General features: G+C 46.0%; 1 protein-coding gene across 1 annotated transcript in view; it reads right to left on the bottom strand.

Annotated features, from left to right (window-relative positions):
* RNF115 (ring finger protein 115) overlaps positions 1-21,342 on the bottom strand; it is a 60,347-nt gene extending 39,005 nt beyond the window's left edge. Inside the window, exons 1-2 of the mRNA XM_074980521.1 lie at positions 21,211-21,342; positions 128-186 (exon numbers count right to left, since the gene is read on the bottom strand). Coding sequence (XP_074836622.1) covers positions 128-186; positions 21,211-21,297 — 146 coding nt within the window. The 5' untranslated portion in view covers positions 21,298-21,342. The remainder of the gene's footprint in view (positions 1-127; positions 187-21,210) is intronic.
* Between the last annotated feature and the right edge of the window lie 63 nt (positions 21,343-21,405).

Genomic DNA, 21,405 nt, shown 5'->3' with positions numbered 1-21,405 from the left:
GTTAATTTTGCATCCATTTCCCTAACTTCATGTACAGCATTTCAATATCTTGCAATACACAGCATACAAACTGACTGGAAATAGATCTGAGCAATTGACCTCACGCATTCATGAGTATGTACAATACCTGGAATCATCTGTCACTTCTTCAACAAAGCCAGACTCACATCTGGGGCAAATATACTCCTGCAAAGAGATAGGAAAGGGAAGTCTTTAGCCACATTATGCTCAGTTTGCAGGCACAGGCAAGACATGCAGTGTCCAAGATGAAGCTCAAACACCAAGCCTGTGATTCTGATATGGATTCTGAGTTTTTATTTCCCCTGCAATAAAATACAGACTTTGCACTTCCATGATGGCTTTTAATCAGAAGATCTGAAAGCATTTTAGAAAGGGAAGGTGTTATTCTCATTTCACCTGAGAGTCCAAGAGATACTTTCTAAGGTCACACAAGGTCAGTAGCCAATTAGGGGAAAAAAAAAAAACAAAAACGAACCCTCTATCTCCTGCCTCCCAAACCCCTTTGTCTAACCAGTAGCTAATGCTACCTCCTTTCTGTTTAGGCTTGACCTTCTGGAAGTCTTTTATAAATTATGTTTCATATTTGTGACAGCAGCTTCCAGCTGAGGTTGAGAGGGAAAAAACCCATTAGTTAGAGATCCTACACTCAAATCACTTCACACTCTATGCTATTAGAACAGGAAGAACCAGAAGGAGCTGGATTGATTGTCCTAATTTGTTTAGGTCCTCTGGTTGCGTCACTCATACGATGCATCTTATTCATCCATTACGTGATTGTAAGATGTAAGTCACAAAGTTGCTATGATTGAGTGTACAAGCCTTAAACAGTTGCACATGAACTGACATATTAGGGAAGGACAAAGTAAATTATAATAAGCCTCCAGCTAGAGATGTACAATGCTGTAGCTTAATGGGGAAGCAAATTTCCTACTTCTTACAGAGCAATTCCACAGCTCAGCATCAGTATCTCAGGGGGCCTAGCCACTCTTCAACAGCTTGCAGGAACATGGTCTTTATCAATCAGCAGCAAACCCACGTGGACAACTATTTAAGAAGAGTGCTGTTTGAAAGCCTGCAGAGGAGCACTGGGAGCTTTGATAACAGCCCTTGGATGAGGGCTGCCTCAACTGACAACAATGGTGACAGAAAGAAAGGCACTTCAATTAAAGAGGTGCCGGAAAGCAGCTGTTTCAAAGGCAGCTCTGATGCAGCACTGGCCCTCCTGTAGCGAGCACTTCAGGAGAGCCAGCCCTGGCTCGGAATTTACAGGCTAGTCTCTCTGTAATTATCAAAGTCAGCTTTGCCATCTCTTTTTAAGGCCTCTTTTGGAGAAGAAGATAAGAGAAATTAGCTGAATTCACTCAGTGTGGCAACCAGATACCAGCTCTGCCTGGTATTCTTGGTGTCTCAGTGCCTACACTGTCGCTTTGCAAGCTGGAATTATACAGGCTGGAAACGTATTCAATGCGCTGCCTCAAGTCTGTCTCCCGCTGCATGTTACCCTGTCCCCTTACCTAGGTGGCCACTCAGAGCTACGCCCCTTTAGAACTCCATGGGGCTCATGCATTCACCTTTCCTATTGCAAGCTCAACCATATTGCCTTCCCAGTACTCTGTCAGCAAGGCGGGAAGCCCCAAGACCAGAGGCACACAGCTCCGGGTGGTCACAATCAATGCAAGGGGTGGGGGCAGGCCTAGAGGCAGCTGCAAAACTTTCCAGAATTTGGGAACACAGAGGTCTCCCAGTCATATGAATTTATGCAAGCACAATACTGAGGACATCAGTGCCATGTTAATGGATTCCACAGAGAAGAGATTTTTAAAAACCAGCTTCAGTCTTAGTACTGAGAGAAGCAGGAGCACAACTTATTTCATTTATGCAGGTCACCGGTGTTCTTTAAATGGCTGGACATTTGTGCTCCCTGTTTGGAGGGCCCCAAGAGAGGGCATCACCTGAAAGGACAGATGCTCTTGCGATAAACGCATGCAAAAGAGGCAAATCTATACTCCCCGCTGTGCCAGGGACTTGAAACACTGAGAAAACATTTGCATTCCCTGAGCATCAGTTTCCCCATCTGTAAAATTGGTACACTATCACCCCTATTTCTCTGGTTTAGTTTATGAATGTTTGTAAAGCCCTGTGGAGATCCTGGCAAGGAAGGTGCTTCAGAAAGGAAGTCTGGCCTAAAAAATGTAGAGGTCAGAGGAGTCAGGAGCCCAATTAGTATTGACTTGCTACCTGAGGTCCACTTGAAAATTCTCATTCTATTTGAATAAAAATCACAAGGCCACAATGATTTTTCACAATTTACTGTCTCGGGTTCTGCTTGACCACGGTCCAACCCTGCAAACTCTCCCTTTGATTGACACAAGGTTCCACTAAGCACTACATGGGGTCCACCTGCCATCCCCTCAGCAAGCACAACCAACAAATTTCTGCAAGGCCAGTTGCTGGTATCAGGACCTCTCACCATCAGGCTTCAGACAAGAGTATGGTAGTGACATATCACAAGCTGGATATCTTCCTGCAAGCTATCAACCCAGGCTCATCCTGCTCGACTTCCCTGAAGCACCTGGCACGCCTGATCACCAAATACTGCCATGCTGCCTGTAGGGGTCAACAGAGACCTAAATGGTTCTCAGCCCAAACCCACCAGCTCCTTACAGGAAAGTCTTTCTTGACTTCCACAGTCCTGATTTGTTGAGCTCTTTACTCTCCCCCATCTCATCCAATCACAATGCAAAGCTGTCAAGAGTGTGTGGAAACACAGTGGGCTGCAGCAGCATGCACCTAACCAACTCTGCAACCCTTTACAGCAGGTGTAAAGAGCCCTTTGCCAGCTCTCTCCACACCCAACAGATCAGCAATAAGGAACTTTCAGGGGGGAACCTACGCAAGACACCAATGATGCTGGCACAGAGAGGAAAGTGGTTCAAAGAACCTGCCTCCTCTATAAACAACCCTTCCTCCATTCAGGACCTCTCCTCTGGAAAGGTGAGGACAGCTGGTATCGTCTGCGACCGGCCAAATGACCACACTCTATACTAGGGGTCAGCAACCTTTCTGAGGCGGAGTGCCAACATCTGATCTTTTGACCTCTAAGTACTTTTGAGTGCCGGTGATACTTTTTAAAGTAACTAATTGCTCTACTTACAACAGCTTCATTAATAAACTAAGATGCAGAGCCTTGCCATTTGGATGGTGGTTGGTAGCATTAGCTGGTCTTTTCTTAATCCACAGGCAGCCTGGCTGTGAGCAAGATCCTGACTGCACAGGGAAGGAGGGGAGGGGCTGAGCTCCTGCCACTATGTGCCGATCAAAATCAGCTTGCATGTCACACTTAGCATGCATACTGGGCGTTGCTGACCCCTGCTCTGTACCAACAGACACAGCTATCCTGGCATTTGTGAAGAGACAGCAAACACAATGGCATCTCTTGGGCCAGATCTGCAACTGATGTCAATCAGCATTGAGTGACGACAGCCAAAGATCTAGCCCCCCAAAGTCCAACACTTCAGAAAATACAGAAGTGAGCACAGGTCAGGCTAATAGCTTTGCCAGATTGCTCAAACATAATGCAATCTGTCAAATATCTCAGTGACACAAAATGCAGTAATGCCCTCTCACATACACAGCCTCTGAAATGCTGACTCCTTCACCTAAGCGTACACGTGAAGGCCCACTATACGCATGGTCTGAAAACTTTTTGCACGCCGTTGTATTTTGGTATTCGTCTCCAGTCTGATACCCTCTTGGAAACATAATCAGACTGATTTCAGATACCAAGGACAGAGGAAACGTGCTGGGCCAGGAAGTTCTGTAACCGTTTAATATGATAAATTAGATATACTCCTCACCCAAGTCTAAGCACAGATCTCACTGCAATTTGTCTCTATATAAAATCAGTCTGATTTGATGGGTGAAGATGTGGCCCTATATCGCAATCTGGCCTCTTGGCTGCAGCATGCCACTACACATGAACCAGGACTGCCATTTTGGCCCTGAACCTGAAAGCTGTCCCAGGCAGGTATATCTATGTATGAAAGGATACTGGCTTGATGGGGCTCTCCTGCAGGGGGAAGCCTCCGTTCTGTGAAGAAAATAAGCTCGCTCCATCAATGTCGCTTTACAAATCAGTCCATTCCATTCTCATTCTTTCCAATATGTATTTAAGCACTGTTTTGTCAAGCGGACCCAGCACTCGTGACAGGTGCTGGACTGACAGCCCCAGAGATGGACAGATTCCAGCGCAGACAGCAGCTTCCCCTAGGCTGACCCACATCTCACATTTGACCCGGTAGGAGCCTCCTACAGAGACAAGATCAGGTTTCCAGTTCTTAGCCTCTCTGGGGAAACTGCCAGTTAGGGATGAGATTTTCAAGGCTTGATGGAATCAGGTGCTCAGCTCCTGTTGATGGTCAGTGGAAAGTTAAGCATCTAAGGCTTGGTCTACACAAGGGCAGAAAGTCGATCCCAGATCCGTAGTTCTAGCTATGCTAATGGCATAGCTAGAATCAACGTATCAGAATATACTTCCTGCCCTTGTGTAGGTCAGGGCTTTTTGGGTTCACACTGACATCTCTTACTCCATGCAGTAGCGTGAAGTACCAGGGTCAATGGCTGAGCCCAGAGAGACCAATTTTACCATATTGTCATACTTACAGCAAAATTGAACCCTGGTGTGGCGATCTTTCCATAAGTATAGACATACCCTTAGACATTTGATGATCATAGTCCAGGAATCTAGTTTCCAGTTTAAACACAGATGGGCTAAGGAACGATCTTTGAATGTTTCTTAAGTTTTAAAATCCACTTTAACCAACAGGAAGCATTTTAAATGTGTGATAAAACCTGGGTCTGTGAGAGAAAGCTCATCAGCTGGTTACCCACAGTAAAAACAGGCAAAGACCTAATGAAACAGCTTAAGCTACATAAATGTCCTTAAATGACAGGGCAAAAATTTGGCTGCAACTTAGAACACTCCAGATCTGTTCTCACACGAGTTGTGGGGAATTCCTCTTTGCCAACCCTTTCAGAATACTGATGAGAAAACAGAAAGCACTTAAGAGATTCTCATTCCCAATTCATCTGCTCTTAAAAAGCTTATTCAGAAAGTGCCCTAGTTCTGCTCCGGCTTCATAAATCTGTTTCAATTTATGGCTGACATCACTGGGGGGAAAAAACCACACAGTCCCTGAAGATTCTTTTCCCTCTGTCCCCACCACTCTGACAAGTGATTTAACAAGGAATGGTCCTAAGATTTTGGAATAGAATCACAAGGATTAATTTGGCAGCATGTTGTCATGTACGTTCTTGAGCTCCATGTGTATCCAGGTGGATACAAACATGTTGGGGGGCAGGGGGGGGGGGAAATGATCAAATTACTTTACATCTCACTAGTGGCTTGGTGGAACTAGTTTAGCCATAGCAACAGCTAAAATCTAATACAAGAATCGCTATTAATTTCCCCCCTTGGTTCTGATTCTTCTAAAAACACCTGAGCTGTTTATCAGTGGAACACATACTAGAGAAAATTAAATGTTAAGGATATTTTTGTGTATTCAGGCTTGAGGGCGGAACACTGCTTGGTATGTCTACAGTGATTAGAGAAGTTAGGAGTACAAATGCTACAGGCGATCTCCAATCCACCTCACAGGGAGACCTTTGGCAACCCTACAGAAACATCTAACAAAATGCAAACCAAGAGACAATTGTGCATATCGAGAGTTCTGCTGAGCAGACAGGAGCATTACAAGAAGCAGAAATGAAAGGCAAGATACATAAACCCAACAGAGGGAAGAGACCTCTTGCTTTGCCTAGTCCAGCCAATGAAGGACTGCTTCCTACCAATGGATCACCAGCTGTCCTCTGAATTCCCAATAGCTTTTGGTGTCCAATACATGATCAAAATTCCACAAGCGATGTTATCAGAACAACAGTGCAGACGGTAATGGGTGCAGCCTCAAAATCTGGTGTCTTTGTGGTTATGGTACAAACTCCACTTCACAGCTCTTCGTGTCTGAGTCAATGTAACTGCTTTCCCCATATTTCTCCTGATTGAATCTAATTAGTTCCCATATATTTTATTAATAATTTGTATTGCCATAGCACCGAAGCACACTAAGGCCCATACACCATGCTACCCTCCCCCAGCTTAACCCTGTTTTGTTGTTTTCTACACTGATACACTAATGGTGAACATTTACAACTTATCCTTTCTGCTTGGACATAAAGACACAAGCTTTTATGGAGAGCTCAGGTCTCAGCTAGATAGCTAAGGCTAGAGACACGCTACAGAAGATTGACCAGCTGAGGGTTGATCTTCCCGGGTTTCATTTTGCACATGCATGAAATGATGCTCTCATGAGAGGCAAGGAATAAGGAAGGTTGACAGAAGAAGTGCTCCCGTCGACCTTCTGCCATGTGTACAAATACAGAAGTCAACCACGAATAAATCAATTTTAGCTAAGCAACTCGTGTGGCTAAAATTGCGTATTGGTGGCTGACTTCTATAGTCTTAGTGGCAGGACTTTCAAAGGAGCCCAGCATTGAAAATTATCACAGCTCAGCATCTGTGAAAGCCTGGCAATCAGTTTTAAAGACAATAACATGGGGAAGCTAAAGAGAACAGAAGTGAATCGGAAAGAAGAATTGCATTGTTCAGTTCTGCGTAGGAGCACTTACTGGAGTTAAATACTAACATATACAGCTGGACTAAGTAACTGCTGTGGGTGGAAGCAAATAAGACCCTAGTATCATAAGTTTCTCTTCTAATTTTTTCCATCCACGGGGGAGATAAATTTTGTTACACACCAAGGCATGTGTGGATGTGCACCACCAATAGAAGCACATACTGCTCATTGTGGGTGGGTGCGGGCATTCCGCTCGCCAGCTGGGTGGCACCTGAATCTCTCCTGGGTGGCCGCCCAAGCGCTCAGCTTACAGGAAACACTGGTTACCATCTGTGAGTATTGGAAGCCATCAACTAGTATGGAAATTAATACCCCGCACATCATTCTAAATATTTAAGGAGGGTGGTACCAATACAACTGTTAAGGCTGAGACTACCTTACCATTTATCTGTCAGTTTTTGTAGATGCTCTAAAATTCACATGCTTTAGTAGAAAAACTGCTATGCCTCCTGAGTCCCTGCTGTAGCATCCACATTTGAAGTCATTTGAGTAAGGGGCTTCTCTAAGATACTTTTTAGGGGTGCTGTAACATAGCACAATTCTGGGGGGTTCCTATGACTTCTCTCGCAGACAAGCCAGGATCAAACTATGGATCTGACCCTTTCCAAACTGACATCAACTTCTCAGGACTGACCTCAGCTAGCATCTGCAGTAGGCTGGCCCTTGGCAGAAACAATATTTTAGAGGTTATTCTGGGCTTCAGCCAAGTTCACAATGCCCACAGATGCAAGCTGAGGCATCACTCAAAGAAGGCAGAGTCACAGTTGTGGGGTGTGTATTCTAACTAAATTTCCTGGTGTTCAGAACTAGAGGGGTTGACACAGGAGTGTTACGAGGGTGCTCTAAAGAATATGGAGTTCCAGGTATGTGAATATGGTTTTTGATGCGACCAACCAAGCCACAGGAAACAGATAAAGGGACTAGAAGATCTAAAGGGAAGAGATTCAAGTTCTGAGATTCCATGATAGCCCTGGTTAAGTTACATAAAGCCCTATTTTAGCAAGTGATGCTATTGACTTTAATGGGTCTAACGTGCCCCTGAAGTTAAGCATCTGCTTAAATATCTTGCTGATATGAGTCTGAAGAGACCCCATCCCCACTTTCCAGGTGCACCTGAGTGTCAAAGCCCTTAATTTGAGCAAGGAAGTTGTTGCCAGCAGGGGGTTTGCACCAAGGAGCTCTGGGACTCTGGAACTTGGCCCTTGTTGTGGTCTGACACACAGCTCTGTTATCCTGCAGGAACAAGCCACCTTATCTCACTGCCAACTTGAGTAAAGAGGAGAGTTTTTGTAAGCCTAACAGATGAGTTCACAGTACCAATTTACTAAAAGCATGACTGGAACGAGAGAGACATATTTCCAAACAAAATCAAAAGGTGACTAAGTACAACATTTTTAAAGACCACTCAAATTTCAGGCATTCGACCTGAGATGTTTGATTTTCAATAGATGCTGGGAGCTGTGGGTGCTCAGCAACAATACTCCTTCTAATTTTTCCACCCATGTGCAGAATAAATTTCGTGCACCAAGGCATGTGCCGATGTGCACCACCAACAGAAATACACATTGCCAGCTGTGGATGCTCTGCTAATCAGCTGAGCAGCATTTGAATCTCTCCTGGCTGGCCATAGAAGTACTCAGCTTAGAGAGAACACTACTTGGCTCTCAAAAAAAAAAAAAAGACACACACACAACGCCACCACCACCACAAAAATCAGGCCCATTGCACATATGCTGGGCACTCAACAGCTGAGGGACCCAAAAAACACACGGTGACAGGTTAAACAAAGGCCAAACTACAGATCAGAGCAACCAGCATGGCATTCAGCTCTGCTGAAAATCCTCTGCTTGATTTTTGCTGTTAAAGACCCAATATTACAAAGATCTACTAAACTAGCCACATACCCTGTCATCACCTACACTGCCATTTCCCAAGGCCTGCAGTGTTGATGCTTTCAGCAAGTTGTGCTGTTCATTTCTGTCCAAGAGAAGGACATGCACACAGAGAGGTGCTTTTCCTGAGGACAGACTTCAAGAGGAAGCTCTGCTCAAGAATGATGCTGACACACGCTCTGTTGAGAGATGCTGGGCTGAGTGTGAGTGAACATCTTTAAAATGAGGTGGCTTATTTCTTTTTGCAACAAAGCAAAAGTCCATCAACCAGAGATTCCGAGGACATCATGATCATGCAGAAAGAAAAGGATTTACAGATTGAAGGTCTGTGGCCCCATTCATTTTTGAAAGCACTTCCCTATACCCAGTCAGCTGGAAAGACTTCAATACAGGCATTTTGCCCAAACGCAAATCTACTATTACATGCAGGGTACAAACAAAGATAAATACAGCATTTGGGTTAAATAATTAAGTTATGGGGAATCAGCGAGGGGAAGCAAACAAATGAGCTATGCATGGTCTTTCAGAACTATTGCTTACACTAATCAAAACTTTTGGTTTCAGTACTACCCATTGTTTGTAAAAGTCTCCCAGAAAGCTGGAAGAATAAGAAAACGTTGGATGGCTCAGGGATATGGAAGCTTTCATCGTTAAGTTACTGCTCCACATCAAGCTCAGAGGTTGTGAAGATCTGCCAACTGATAACTGCTCAACAGCCCATAAGGATTGATCACAGTCCCATCCTAGCAACATAAAAACCATGGTCACCATTAGCCCCTGGTGCTAGTTTTGGCTGAAAAGCAGAGGATCGAATGGACCCTGGAAACAGAACCCCTTAGTTTCACCTCCAACAGTGGCTGAATGGATCATGTTCATGGCAGGATTGAGCCCACCAAGGAAGGGACAGGGAGAACAAAGCTGCGCTGAGGAGGAGAGGTTTCACAACCACACTGCTCAGAGCGCCCAGCCATCTTTCCCTGACCACCAGTCGATCAGATTTATGCATTTCCCAGCATGGCCAGGCACACTAAGACCCCTCTGTCCCTCCAGCTGATCATCAACTGCACAGAAGTGTCCAACCCCGATTATATTTATGCCACTGGAACTGGCAGGCAAATATGTGTTTTATCTGAAGCCTTCATTTTTGCCTTGATTCTTAATCTGAACGAGGCAAATCAAGAGAGAGGCTTGGAATGACATAGGCATGTTATCACCAATCAGAAGGATAAAACTCAGAGATGCAACCTTCATACCTCTTCACTGAAGTCACCAATGGTCTAGTGTCTTTCCCTCTCCTTATCCTTCAAGGACAAGCAGCAAGCTACAGTCGTAGGCAGGAATCTCAGACTATATTTTCCTTTGGTATATGCTGGATCAATATTTGAACTCCTTATCCATAACACAAAAGCATCCAGGCACCCAATTTTTTCCCCCCCACCAGCAGTGGATCTCAATCCTGACATGCAGCAGTGTGCTCTAGTAGCCTCGTCTCTGTGGCCTATTCAGTCTTTGGCCAGTCTACTGGAACTGTCCTCAATTACAGTAGTTCTAGTAATACATACAACTTTCCATTGGAAATTCAGTTGAGCCCTCAAAATCAATTTTTGAGCGCCACTAAACAGGCAGTTTACGCACTTTAGAAGTAATATGGCACCCACACACCAGAACAACAGGCATGGCATAAGAAAGTTTCCTGACAGCAGCTAAAGAAGACACACCAGCTGTTAACAGTTTGAGCTGTTTGCTCATGGTAGGTCAAGAACTTAACAACTTAGGGTATTGTCTTCATTTTGCCAGGAATCAATCCACTGGGCATTGATTTATCGTGTCATTGAAGATGCAATAAATCAATCCCCGAATGCACTCCCATCAATGCTGGTACTCCAGCAAAACAAGAGGAGTAGCTGACGTCGATGGGAGAGCATCCCCCATCAACCTTATCCCGTGGAAGATTCTGTCATAATTATGACAAACACTAAACATAAGCAGAGACAAGGCCTTAGAATGGAACAAGTTGAAGAGAATCTTTTAATCTATTACATATACATAACCTTATACAACTGCTGTGATATGCAAGTAGGCAGAATAGATGGTGCTAATATTTCCTTCTGGCCTTAACAAAAAATGATTTCCCAACCCTGGGAAGTAAAAAAACCCCAACATTTTGTATCTTTCCTTCTGCAGCTCCTAGCTGAACCAACAGTGGGCAATGCAGGCTAGTGAGTGGACTGCATGAGTGACCCTCCATTTCAGTGGGCTGTGAGATAGTCTTGGTTATGACAATCTCCTGGGATGGGGTAGTTTTGCTAACCGCCCCTTCACGCCTGGAATTTGCAGGTGTGTTAATTGAACCATAGCAGTGCTTTGACTGGATGCAGAGGGAGTGCCTGACTCTCAATCAATGTTGTGTGTAGTCAGCATGCACCTCACTTTACCTGTGTGTCACTTCAGTAATACTGGTGGGGAAAAAACTATGCGGACAGAAACCAGAGGAATGGTCAACTGCAAACAAGATGTCTCACGGATTACACATAAAACCCCAAGGGGCTGCAGGTGGCCCGTGCGCCGCGGGATGCCTGCTACTGATCTGAACTATGCTCCATGCATATATCCTGAATGCTGCTTTTTGGGCTGTTTCTATACTTGTCTCTTCTTTCTCTGTATGATTTAGCTTTGTAACCATATTTAATTTTGCAGAGGGTGTTGGGATAGCTTTACTGACTATATAAAATTGTACTGTCTCTTTAGCTACACTGCAAGAAAGGAGGGACTGCATTTACCTGGACTTTCTAACAACGGCTATTCGACAACTCAGTATTTTTCAATCCCTCATAGAGCATCAAGTGCTCTGCAGATTTATACTCATATGCAACTCACGTGCAGTAATATAGGATCCTGCTGGATTCTACCACCTTTCCCTAGAGCTGCAGTATTGGCTAACTATTATTATTTTATACGCTAGCCTATTTCCATACGTTTAGTGCTGCAATTGTTTTCCAACCCGTGACATACTTGTGTCTTTCTCCGTGTAAACACAGAGTACACATCTCAGAAGCATGTTTTGTCCTTTAATTGGAGCCAACTATTTTACAGGCGGAAGAGCAAAGGATGTAATAACCCAGCATCCTGGCCAAACTGTAACAAGTATTTTTGCCTACTTAATGTTCCCCTCTAGTTTTAGTTGCTTACGATAGTATTCACTTCCTGTTTTAAACTGCTGCACATCACTTTGTGTTGCTAAAACTGAGGCCGTGTTCTTCTAAGAGGAGGCTGCATTGGAGACGGGGAAAGAGAGGGGAGAGGAGTTAAACAACTCCCAGATACAGCTTGCATCTCAAATAGTTTGCACCTTGCATGGTTAAAAGGACTGATCCTGTGATCAGTGGGAACTTTGCATGCATAAGAGCAACGAGACCCAGCTCCAGCTCTGCAAACACACACATGGTTAACTAAATGTAAGCACAAGCTGGCTGATTCATTTTAATAGCACTACTTATGTGCTCACATCAACGGGACTTTACTTTCAGCATATGCAAGATCAGGGACTACATTTACAAGGTGCCCTGGAATCATTTCTATTAAAAGGGTGCCCTGACACCAATCAATATTTCAGAGCAGGACGATTTGGCAGAAATTTTCGCCTGCACTGCACTCTCAGAAAGGAGAAGCATTCGATGTTCTGAGATGGAATCTTAATTAAAAGGGTCTGACCCAAGCATTACTTTTGCAAACCTACATTGCTATATGGATTGAGCCCAGCAGAAATGGCCAAGATGCCTCTCATTCGATGTGGCTTTAACTACAGCACACCCTCTGGAGCAAAAATAATCCAGAAATAAGACCTGCTGAAAGGAAAGGTTTTACCACACTAAACTATCCTCCACCAATGCAGGACATCCGGCATTCAGTTAAGGTATATGCGTCAGAGCATTTTTAAAAAGACTCAACCTACTTATTCCTCTATACAATGCATATGACATTAGATAGGACCTTCCCATCTCTTGCAGAGTACATTATGGTTATGAGATAAATGTACTAAGAATCAGGAGAGCGCAAAGTAGGGGGCAGGGCCTCTCGAGAGGGTGTGAAATTTCCTAAGCGGGGCACAGGCTCAGGCTCATCCATTTCATTAAAATGTTGAAATATGTCACTGCTTTTGTCTGTGTATTCACATTTATATGTCAATTAATACAGGTTTTACATTCTACAGATTCATTTTCTTACATGTGCTGAAAGGGGTTTGTTTACTTTCATATGGACATAACCAAACTTTCCATTAGTTTGGACAGCTGCCAGCAGGGATGAAAAGTGAGGCCCGATATTAAAAAGTCTGCTCACCCCTGTGAAGTTGCATTCCTTCACAGGGTAACAGACATTATCCCTTCTAATTTTTTCCATCCATGGGCATATTAAATTTTGTTATGTGCACCTAGGAGCATGTAGAGATGTGCACCACCAACAGAAACAGAGGCTGCCAGCTGTGGATGGCTGTGAGTGCTCTGCTAATCAGCTGAGCAGCATCTGAATCTTTTCCTGGGCAGCCACCAAAGCGCTCAGCTTACAGGGAACACTGACACCACATGGAAAACATTTCAGAGGTTTCTTTTCGTTGCTCACTGAGATTCCAAGGTGCAGGATTAAAATCTGCTTGAAACAATGCCATTCAAAGCCAGGTTAGGGAAGTCTGAAAAACTCTGCTAAACAAGGCGCATTTAACTACTTCACCGTTCTAAGGTGAAGAGGGGTAAGGATCCTATATTTCTTCAACATCTTTCATCCCAAAGGACTCACAAGAGTTTACCGCCCCACAAATACAACCGAATCAGGAGAGACAAGACCTGACTCTATTCCTCCTAAACCCCTGCACACGCCAGTGCTTTAGCCCAGCTGAGGTGAGTCTTCACTAGGAAAAAGGGTCTGATTGTAACTCATGTTAGCGAACAAGGTAAAATCCTAGTGAAGACAAGAGGTTAGCAAGTCCAGGTAAATCCCAGGCTCCCCCACAAATCTTTTACTCAATTTGATAATTTGTGTGAAAATTACAGAGGGCCTCATCTTCATAGGGATTTTACCTCCTGTTAGTTAAGAGCGTGCCTTTCTCTTCACAAATATGACGACCTAGAACAGTGGTGGGCAACCACAAATCCTCAGTGGGCCATATAAGTGGCCCTGCTTCATCTCAGTGGACCACAACAGCCTGCACCCCATTGGGGTCCCATCAGCAATTCTGTGGCCCCCCCCCGCTTGCCCTCACGTGGCTCCCGCACACTTGGGCATCGGAGTCCCATATTTACTTGCTCCTCCCCTCCATCCCAACACTTTCAGTGCACCGCAAATCACCTGATTCAGGCTCTGTCTTCCCCGTCCCTCCTAGAGGTGGAACGCCAGGCATCAGCTGTTCCAGTTCTGGGAGGGAAGGGGAGGAGTGGAGATGGAGCACGAATCAGACCATCTGTGCCATTCCAGAAGGGCTGGTAAGGGGGCTGAGGAGTAAGACATGCAGGACGCCAGTACCCAGATGCACCTGGGAAAAAGAAAACAGGCCAGGGGTTCACAAGCTGCAGGGGGAGTGACTGAACATGGCATGTGGGCCACAGGTTGCCCGCCACTGACTGAAGATGGTTGCAGATTTGCACCTCGCTACACAGCTCAGTGATGTCGCCAATGCAAGGGGCAAACATATTGTGCCCTGGACTTGGTTAAAGAGGAAGAATGAAAGAGTAGAGCCCTGTGCAGATACAAAATCTGCAAAAAGTGAGTCACACATATCCACCTTGATGTCTGTGGATACCTGCAGATACCTGCAAGTTTGCAAGAATCTAGGTACAAAATTTGTGTCCACATCCTCAGGCATAGCTGCAAAAGCAAGCTGCGGATACCCATGCATATCCAGAGATTTGCAGGGCTGTATCAATGAGTCCAACGTTTTATACAGACTTCTAAATTGCACAGTACTGATCACACTCTTAAAAAAACCTAAGACACCAGGATAATTTGATCCATCATTTAAACGCAGTGCAATGACATGTGGTAGCGGTTTAACAGCGCACAGCAACAACGGTGCAGGATGGGAAGTTAGCAATAATGCCTTGCAAACTCTGGATGAGTTCAAAGTGCTTTATAAGATGGGAGAAACGTTCAGTGAAGAAAAGCATCCCCCCTACTCATCCCTCCTGTCCCCAGCCAACCTAAATGAAACCGTAGGGACTTGATATCTTCAGACTACAACTGGGGGAAGATCAAGATGCCAGGGTCAGCCATCTAGACAAAAGGAACCACGAGATTTCTGACTACGTTAACTGATCAGCATCACAGAAGATCCAATAGAGGGGCAAGGGGAATATTCATCGTCACACGGTCCATTGGGGGAAGAATGTTTTTCCAAAAAGCATACAACAGCAGTTTATGTTACTGCCGATACTTAACTTGGAATGCTGAAAAGCCTGTCTGATTTTAATCTTGTGCTGCATTTAATCAAGGCAAGTTATCCCTTTGCTTTAAAATAAAAACATATCCGCTGGCTGCAGCTGCAACACAATTTGCACCTGCAGCATACAGTAGAGAGCGTGATTTGAAATGGCAGGCAAGGAAAATGGTTTATTTCCCTCCTCCTCCACACTGCCACCCTCCAAATGAAACCAGGCCATATTCAGCCAACAGTGACTAGCACAGCAGTTACGCTAAAGCAGCTCTGGAAACATTACAGTTGATCCAGAATCCCATTAACACTTTCTGGAACAGCCAGCTTTCACATGACACCCTAGGAGGAGCACAGATCCACACAAAAACGTGCTTCGTTTCAAGGATTGCGTGCCTCTCTCTCTCTTTTCTGGGGGTAGAAGGCAGAGCTGAGAATGACAGTACATAAAAATATTTAAAATGCACCCACCACAAAGCTGCTGTTAAAAAGAGGACACCTGAGAGCAAATCCGAGGATCAGCATGGTATCTAGATCTGTTGTCCCACTGACATTTGGGTAGGTTTGTCCATGCAATAAGCACCAACGGAACTTGTATACTGGTATAAAGAACTCCCTCCCCACCATGTAAGCCATCTCAGAACCTCTCTCAGGCCAGGTCTACATTATCCAGAAGATCAACCTGCTCTGAGTCTATCTTCTGAAGTTCGATTTCGTGTGTCTGGTAGGGATGCACAAAATCGACCTATCAGGTGTCAGCAGTCAACCCCCGTACTCCTTGCTATTGAGACGAGTAAAGGAGGTTGACGGAAGAGTTTCTCCCACTGACCTTCCTCAATGAGGACAGCCATGTAAGTCGATTGCAGATAATCAAGTCTAGCAACACAATTGCCATAGCTAGAATTGTGTATCTGAAGTAGACATTTTCCTAGTGTAGACTTGGGCTCACGAGGTGTCGTTTTTATTTTAGGTTGATGTTATCCTAATCTAAGAATCATGACCCAAACAATCTAAAAAACCCTCTCTCATTGGACTGAAGGGAAACTGGCAAAGAGAGAGGGAAAGTTACTTGCTGGAGGTCTCATGGAAAAAGTCATTGACAGAGCTGGGAACAGAAGTCTTGACCCTCCGGGTTTGTCTGCATTGGGGGTTTGTTTCCAGAAAAACCCATTTTTCCCCTAAAAGAACCCCAAAGCATTCACACAGCCAAGCAGGATAATTTGAAAGACAACAGCTTTTCCCTTGATATAATTACTCCAACTCTGTGAATGATTTTGCTGACCCCCACCCTGTCAAAGTCAAAAAGGAATGTGTGCGAACAAAGCACCAATATTATCAGCTCACCTGAAGGCTCTTTTGCAAGGTCGTGGCTGTGAGCTGTAGCTGGAAATGCCCATGCCCCAGTTTGCCATGCTGTGGCTGTGTGACTGCGGGTTTTCAACTTTACTTATTTCGACCTTGGGACAGTGAAAAAAGTATTGGGGGGCGGCGGACACAGCGTAGACACAGCCTCAGTCCTATGATAGGTCTACACTACAGCAGCAAACCTGGGAAGCTGAAGCTGGGTTGATGAAGCACAGGCTTCAGCCACGGAAATGGGCTTTTGGCAATGTAGGTAACCTACCTCTATAAAGGCAGCAGGTAAGTTGATGGGAGAATCTGCCCATCAACTGCAACTATATTAGGGTTGAAGCAAACCTAACCAGAGTGCTCAGGGCAGGAAACTTTTTACAGCCTGGAGCAAAGTAGCTAGAGCAACCTCAATTTTGAGTGTAGATCTGTCCCAAGTTACTGTTTGAGTCGTCTCACCTCACACGTAAACAGATCCATGGACTTCTGCACAATTAAGAGATCTGAAATCAAGTTCTAAGGTGGCCTTTTACAAACCTTACCACATCACCTCAGAAAATCAATGTTTGTTGCACTTTACAAATGGGGAAACTAAGGCACCAAGCAAGGAAGCGACTTGTTCAGTGCTGAAAAGGGAGTCAACATCAGAGCCGTCTTTAGAATTAAGCAGCTATTCTCTCAGTTTCATGCACCCTAAGAAAAGTTCACCTCAGCCAGAGCTTGCCAAGCACATGCTGATTGATGACCAAAGGCTGTAGGAGAGCCTTACTTCAGAAACAAGACACAATAAGGCAGGTCAAGGCCATAGGGGCTACCTGGGAGCATGACGGGGGATCCTTTGCTCCCCCAGAATGTGAAGAGCTGACTGAAAGAGAAGAGTGACCTCTAAGTCAACTTGAGTCCCATGAGCTTATATGGGACAGGAACAGGGGACATAAAGAGGTTGTCATCTTGGTACCAGAGAGGTTGAAAAGGCAATATTTTCTTGATTTGGCAGGTACGAGTCCGGAACGTATTATTTATAAAGTCTGGGTAATAATATATTATATATTTCAGAGTCTGTATCATCCTCAGGAATAACTGGATGCTGTGAAACGCAGCCACCCACAGGGTGGGAGACAGCAGATGTTCAAGAGCCCAACAACAGAGCAGGATAGATACTTCCCTAGCAAAATGCAGCTCTGATCCCTATTAGGGTTCTGGGTGCTACCAATTATAACAATAAAAGCCAAGTCAAACAATTTGCATTATAATGAGTCCAGGAGGTCTCATGCCCCGGCAGAGCAAAACTGAAGGCTGTGATTTAGAAATAAGGAGGCATGGACACGAATACTTATACACAGCTACACCATTAGGCAAAAGACAAAAAAAAAAGAGCCAATGCTAACAGATTTACACTGTGAACTGTTGAACAAGAACATCCTGTAAAACATGATAATACCAGGCCTGGAGTTTTAGTTCCAATTCCAGAAAACTCAATAATGGCATCAGGAAATCCTGAATCCCAATTATGGAAGAGAATTGGTTGCAAGCAATTTCGGGCAGCATTTCTTTACTACAAAGGATAGTTGAAACCTGGTAGGGAAAGCAGCCGAAGTCAGCAACAGAGGCAAGAAGTATAAGCAGGGAGTTGAATGTGATTTGGGAGAGGGAGAGGGAAAAGAAAATACCAGAAGGCAGGGCTACTAGCTACACTTGGGGTGATGCAGGTGGGTTTGCACACCGGGGCTACGTCTACACGTGAAGCCTACATCGAAGTAGCTTATTTCGATGTAGCAACATCGAAATAGGCTATTTCGATGAATAACGTCTACACGTCCTCCAGGGCTGGCAACGTCAACGTTCAACTTCGACGTTGCGCAGCACCACATCGAAATAGGCGCTGCGAGGGAACGTCTACATGCCAAAGTAGCACACATCGAAATAAGGGTGCCAGGCACAGCTGCAGACAAGATCACAGGGCGGACTCAACAGCAAGCCGGTCCCTTAAAGGGCCCCTCCCAGACACAGTCGCACTAAACAACACAAGATCCACAGAGCCAACAACTGGTTGCAGACCCTGTGCCTGCAGCATGGATCCCCAGCTGCCGCAGCAGCAGCCAGAAGCCCTGGGCTAAGGGCTGCTGCCCACGGTGACCATAGAGCCCCACAGGGGCTGGAGAGAGAGCGTCTCTCAACCCCTCAGCTGATGGCCGCCATGGCGGACCCCGCTATTTCGAAGTTGCGGGACGCGCAATGACTACACGGTCCCTACTTCGACGTTGAACGTCGAAGTAGGGTGCTATCCCCATCTCCTGATGAGGATAGCGACTTCGACGTCTCGCTGCCTAACGTCGAAGTTAACTTCGAAATAGCGCCCGACGCGTGTAGCCGTGACAGGCGCTATTTCGAAGTTAGTGCCACTACTTCGAAGTAGCGTGCACATGTAGACACGGCTAGAGAGACATGATCATTTTGCATTTCTGATTGGCCAGAGTAAGTCTCAACAGGACCAAAACAGCTGCAGAAGTATGAGCTACCTATGACCAGTGTTCCTGTAAGCTGTGCATTTGTGCAGACACTTGGGAGAAATTCAGATGCGGCCCAGATGATTAGCAGAGTGCCCACTTATGGGGTCTTTTGTTTCCACTGGTGGTACACATTTGCACACACCTTGGTGGACATAAAAATGTTTTCCACATATAGATGGAAAGATCTGTACATGGCTGGAAAAGATTAGAAGGACTGTGTGTCATGTAAGCTGGAGCAAAGGGGAAGAGTGATAGCGAAGCCCCACTTCATTCACCAAATTGCCAGGAGGACACTGGATCGGTCAGGATAACTAAAGGGTGCCTTCCTCCCACCCAAAATTCCCATGAACTGGAGGACATTAACCTGTTTCAATGTTCAGACTGTTGAGGTTGTCCTGCAGCACCCTGCTCTTCATTAGTGTTGTTCTTCTGAGATACTTAAAGAGCATCACGAACATTAAAAAAAAAAAAAAAACACAACACAATCTTTCTACACCTGCTCTCAGGAGAGAGGTAAGTAGCAGCCTCAATTTTACAAGTGAGAAAACTGAGGCACAGGGGACCCTACCAGTTGAGCAGCAACTCTCCAGACATTCCCATGTAATTAGGGGGAAAAAAAAAGGATATGAAGTGCCTGGTCTGATCAAGTCAAGTTATAGTGCCAGTTCCTCTCCCCAAACAGCCTCAGGCACCCTGATGACATCTCCAAAGATGAAGCCACCAAGAAACAGTCTGTAATGTAACTAGAACATCAACAGCACAACAAGGACATCCTTTGACTCTCCCCTTTTTGGTTCTAAATGAAGACCATGGACTGGACTCGCCTACCCAGCTCCTTCACCCAACTGCAAAACTGCTGGGGTTGGCTGTGACATAGCCCATCTACGATACCACACTCCACCACCTCCAGAGAGCTGTGGGATTATTTTACTAGGATATGCATAGCAGGAGAGGGTACTCAAAAGGAGACCCATTTTCTTAGGACATGAGGGAGCACTCTCTCGCTTTAGGCCCTACTGATCCTCTGCCTGGGGAGCTGAAATTTGCCCTTCTTACTATGATAACTGGGAGTCCCTGTGTGTAGGGAATTGGACTAGATTACCTCTTGAGATACCTTCCATTCCTACAATTGTATGCCACTGGGTACTTGCTTCTGTCCCTGGGGGGGTCTCTCTCACAAGGGCAGGGAGATGGGGTGCCTTTGCTTTCCAGAAGGCCTGGGGCCACCATGAAGGTTGAACTAGGATCTACCTCTACTCTCAGTAGGTTTAACCTTCCCCATATTCCTAAAGAGGCTCCTGGAGGGGGATGCAGGGGAGAGATGCCTTCTGCTTTCTAGGTGTAAGTGCCTGATTTGCCCAAATGTCTCTGCCCCCTCTCTCCAGGGGAACGGTTAAGGTTACATCCCCTCCACAAACTCCTATATTAATGGCCCTTCCCATCAGGGCAGCTTGAGATTTAACATCTTACCTCTCCCACACCAATTGAGAGTGAGCCTCCTTACACCTTCATGTCTTTGAAGGACAACTGGAGGCTTAACACTTCCCTTCCAGTAGCTCCCCAATCTCAGGAAGGAGCAGGGAAAGCTGGCTTAGCATTCAGATCTGCCACCCTTTTCAGAGAATGCATTGGGGCTGAAACCCACAGTACATCAGGGTACTTGCTCTTTCTCAAGAAAAGACAGATCTAGAGGTTTAAACCCCAATACTGCCTGGGTCATCTTCGTTCCTGCATGAAATAATGGCGCTTAATCCTCCTTGCCTCCTTTCCCATGTGTGGCCTAGGGTTTAAACCCCTCCCACCTGACCCCACTACCCCTGAGAACAGGGGTCTGATGTTTCTTCCCCCACTGGGGAAGCTACTGGGGCTCAACAACCCCATAGTCAGCCCCCCGCCCCCCCCATGGAGATAACCGGGGTTTGACCTCCGCCGGGGGAGACTGCTGAACATGAAGAGGGGATCAGGATTTAATAACCTGGGGGCGGGATTACTTGGTTCCTCCCCCGCCAGCTCCCCATGTGGGACGGGACAGGGTTTAACCCCTTCGGGGGCGGGGGGGGGGCTTACAGGTTACCCCGGGCAGCTCCGGTGGGGAAGGAGACTGGGGATTAACCCCTTCCTTCCGGGGGGTTACTGGGGTTCCCCCCCCCGCTAGCACCCCATGGGGGAAGGGATCGGGGATTAATCTCTTCTGAGGGGGCTAGTGGGCCCCTCCCCGCCAGTCCCCCATGGGGGAGGGGATCGGGGTTCAACCCCTTCCGGGGGGTCGTTGTGTCCCCCCCCGGCCCCTCCCTCGCGGGACCTGGGGGTCGCGCCCCGCCCCTTACCGGCAGCTTGGGGCTGACCTCCCCCTTGCAGCTGTGGCAGAAGAAGCGATGCTGGGACACGGCAGCCGCTGCTGAGGCCTCCGCCATCTTCTCTCTCCCCCTCCCCCGGCTCCCTGCCTGCCGTCAGTCCTCCGCGGGGGAAAGCCGAAACTAGGGCCCACAAGGATAGAGCGGTAGGAGGTCCCCTCTAGCCGC

This window comes from Carettochelys insculpta, chromosome 30, assembly GCF_033958435.1.
Source record: "Carettochelys insculpta isolate YL-2023 chromosome 30, ASM3395843v1, whole genome shotgun sequence".
Taxonomy (NCBI): domain Eukaryota; kingdom Metazoa; phylum Chordata; order Testudines; family Carettochelyidae; genus Carettochelys; species Carettochelys insculpta.
Note: the sequence above shows the minus strand (reverse complement) of the source record. Positions and strands in the feature narration are given on the sequence as shown.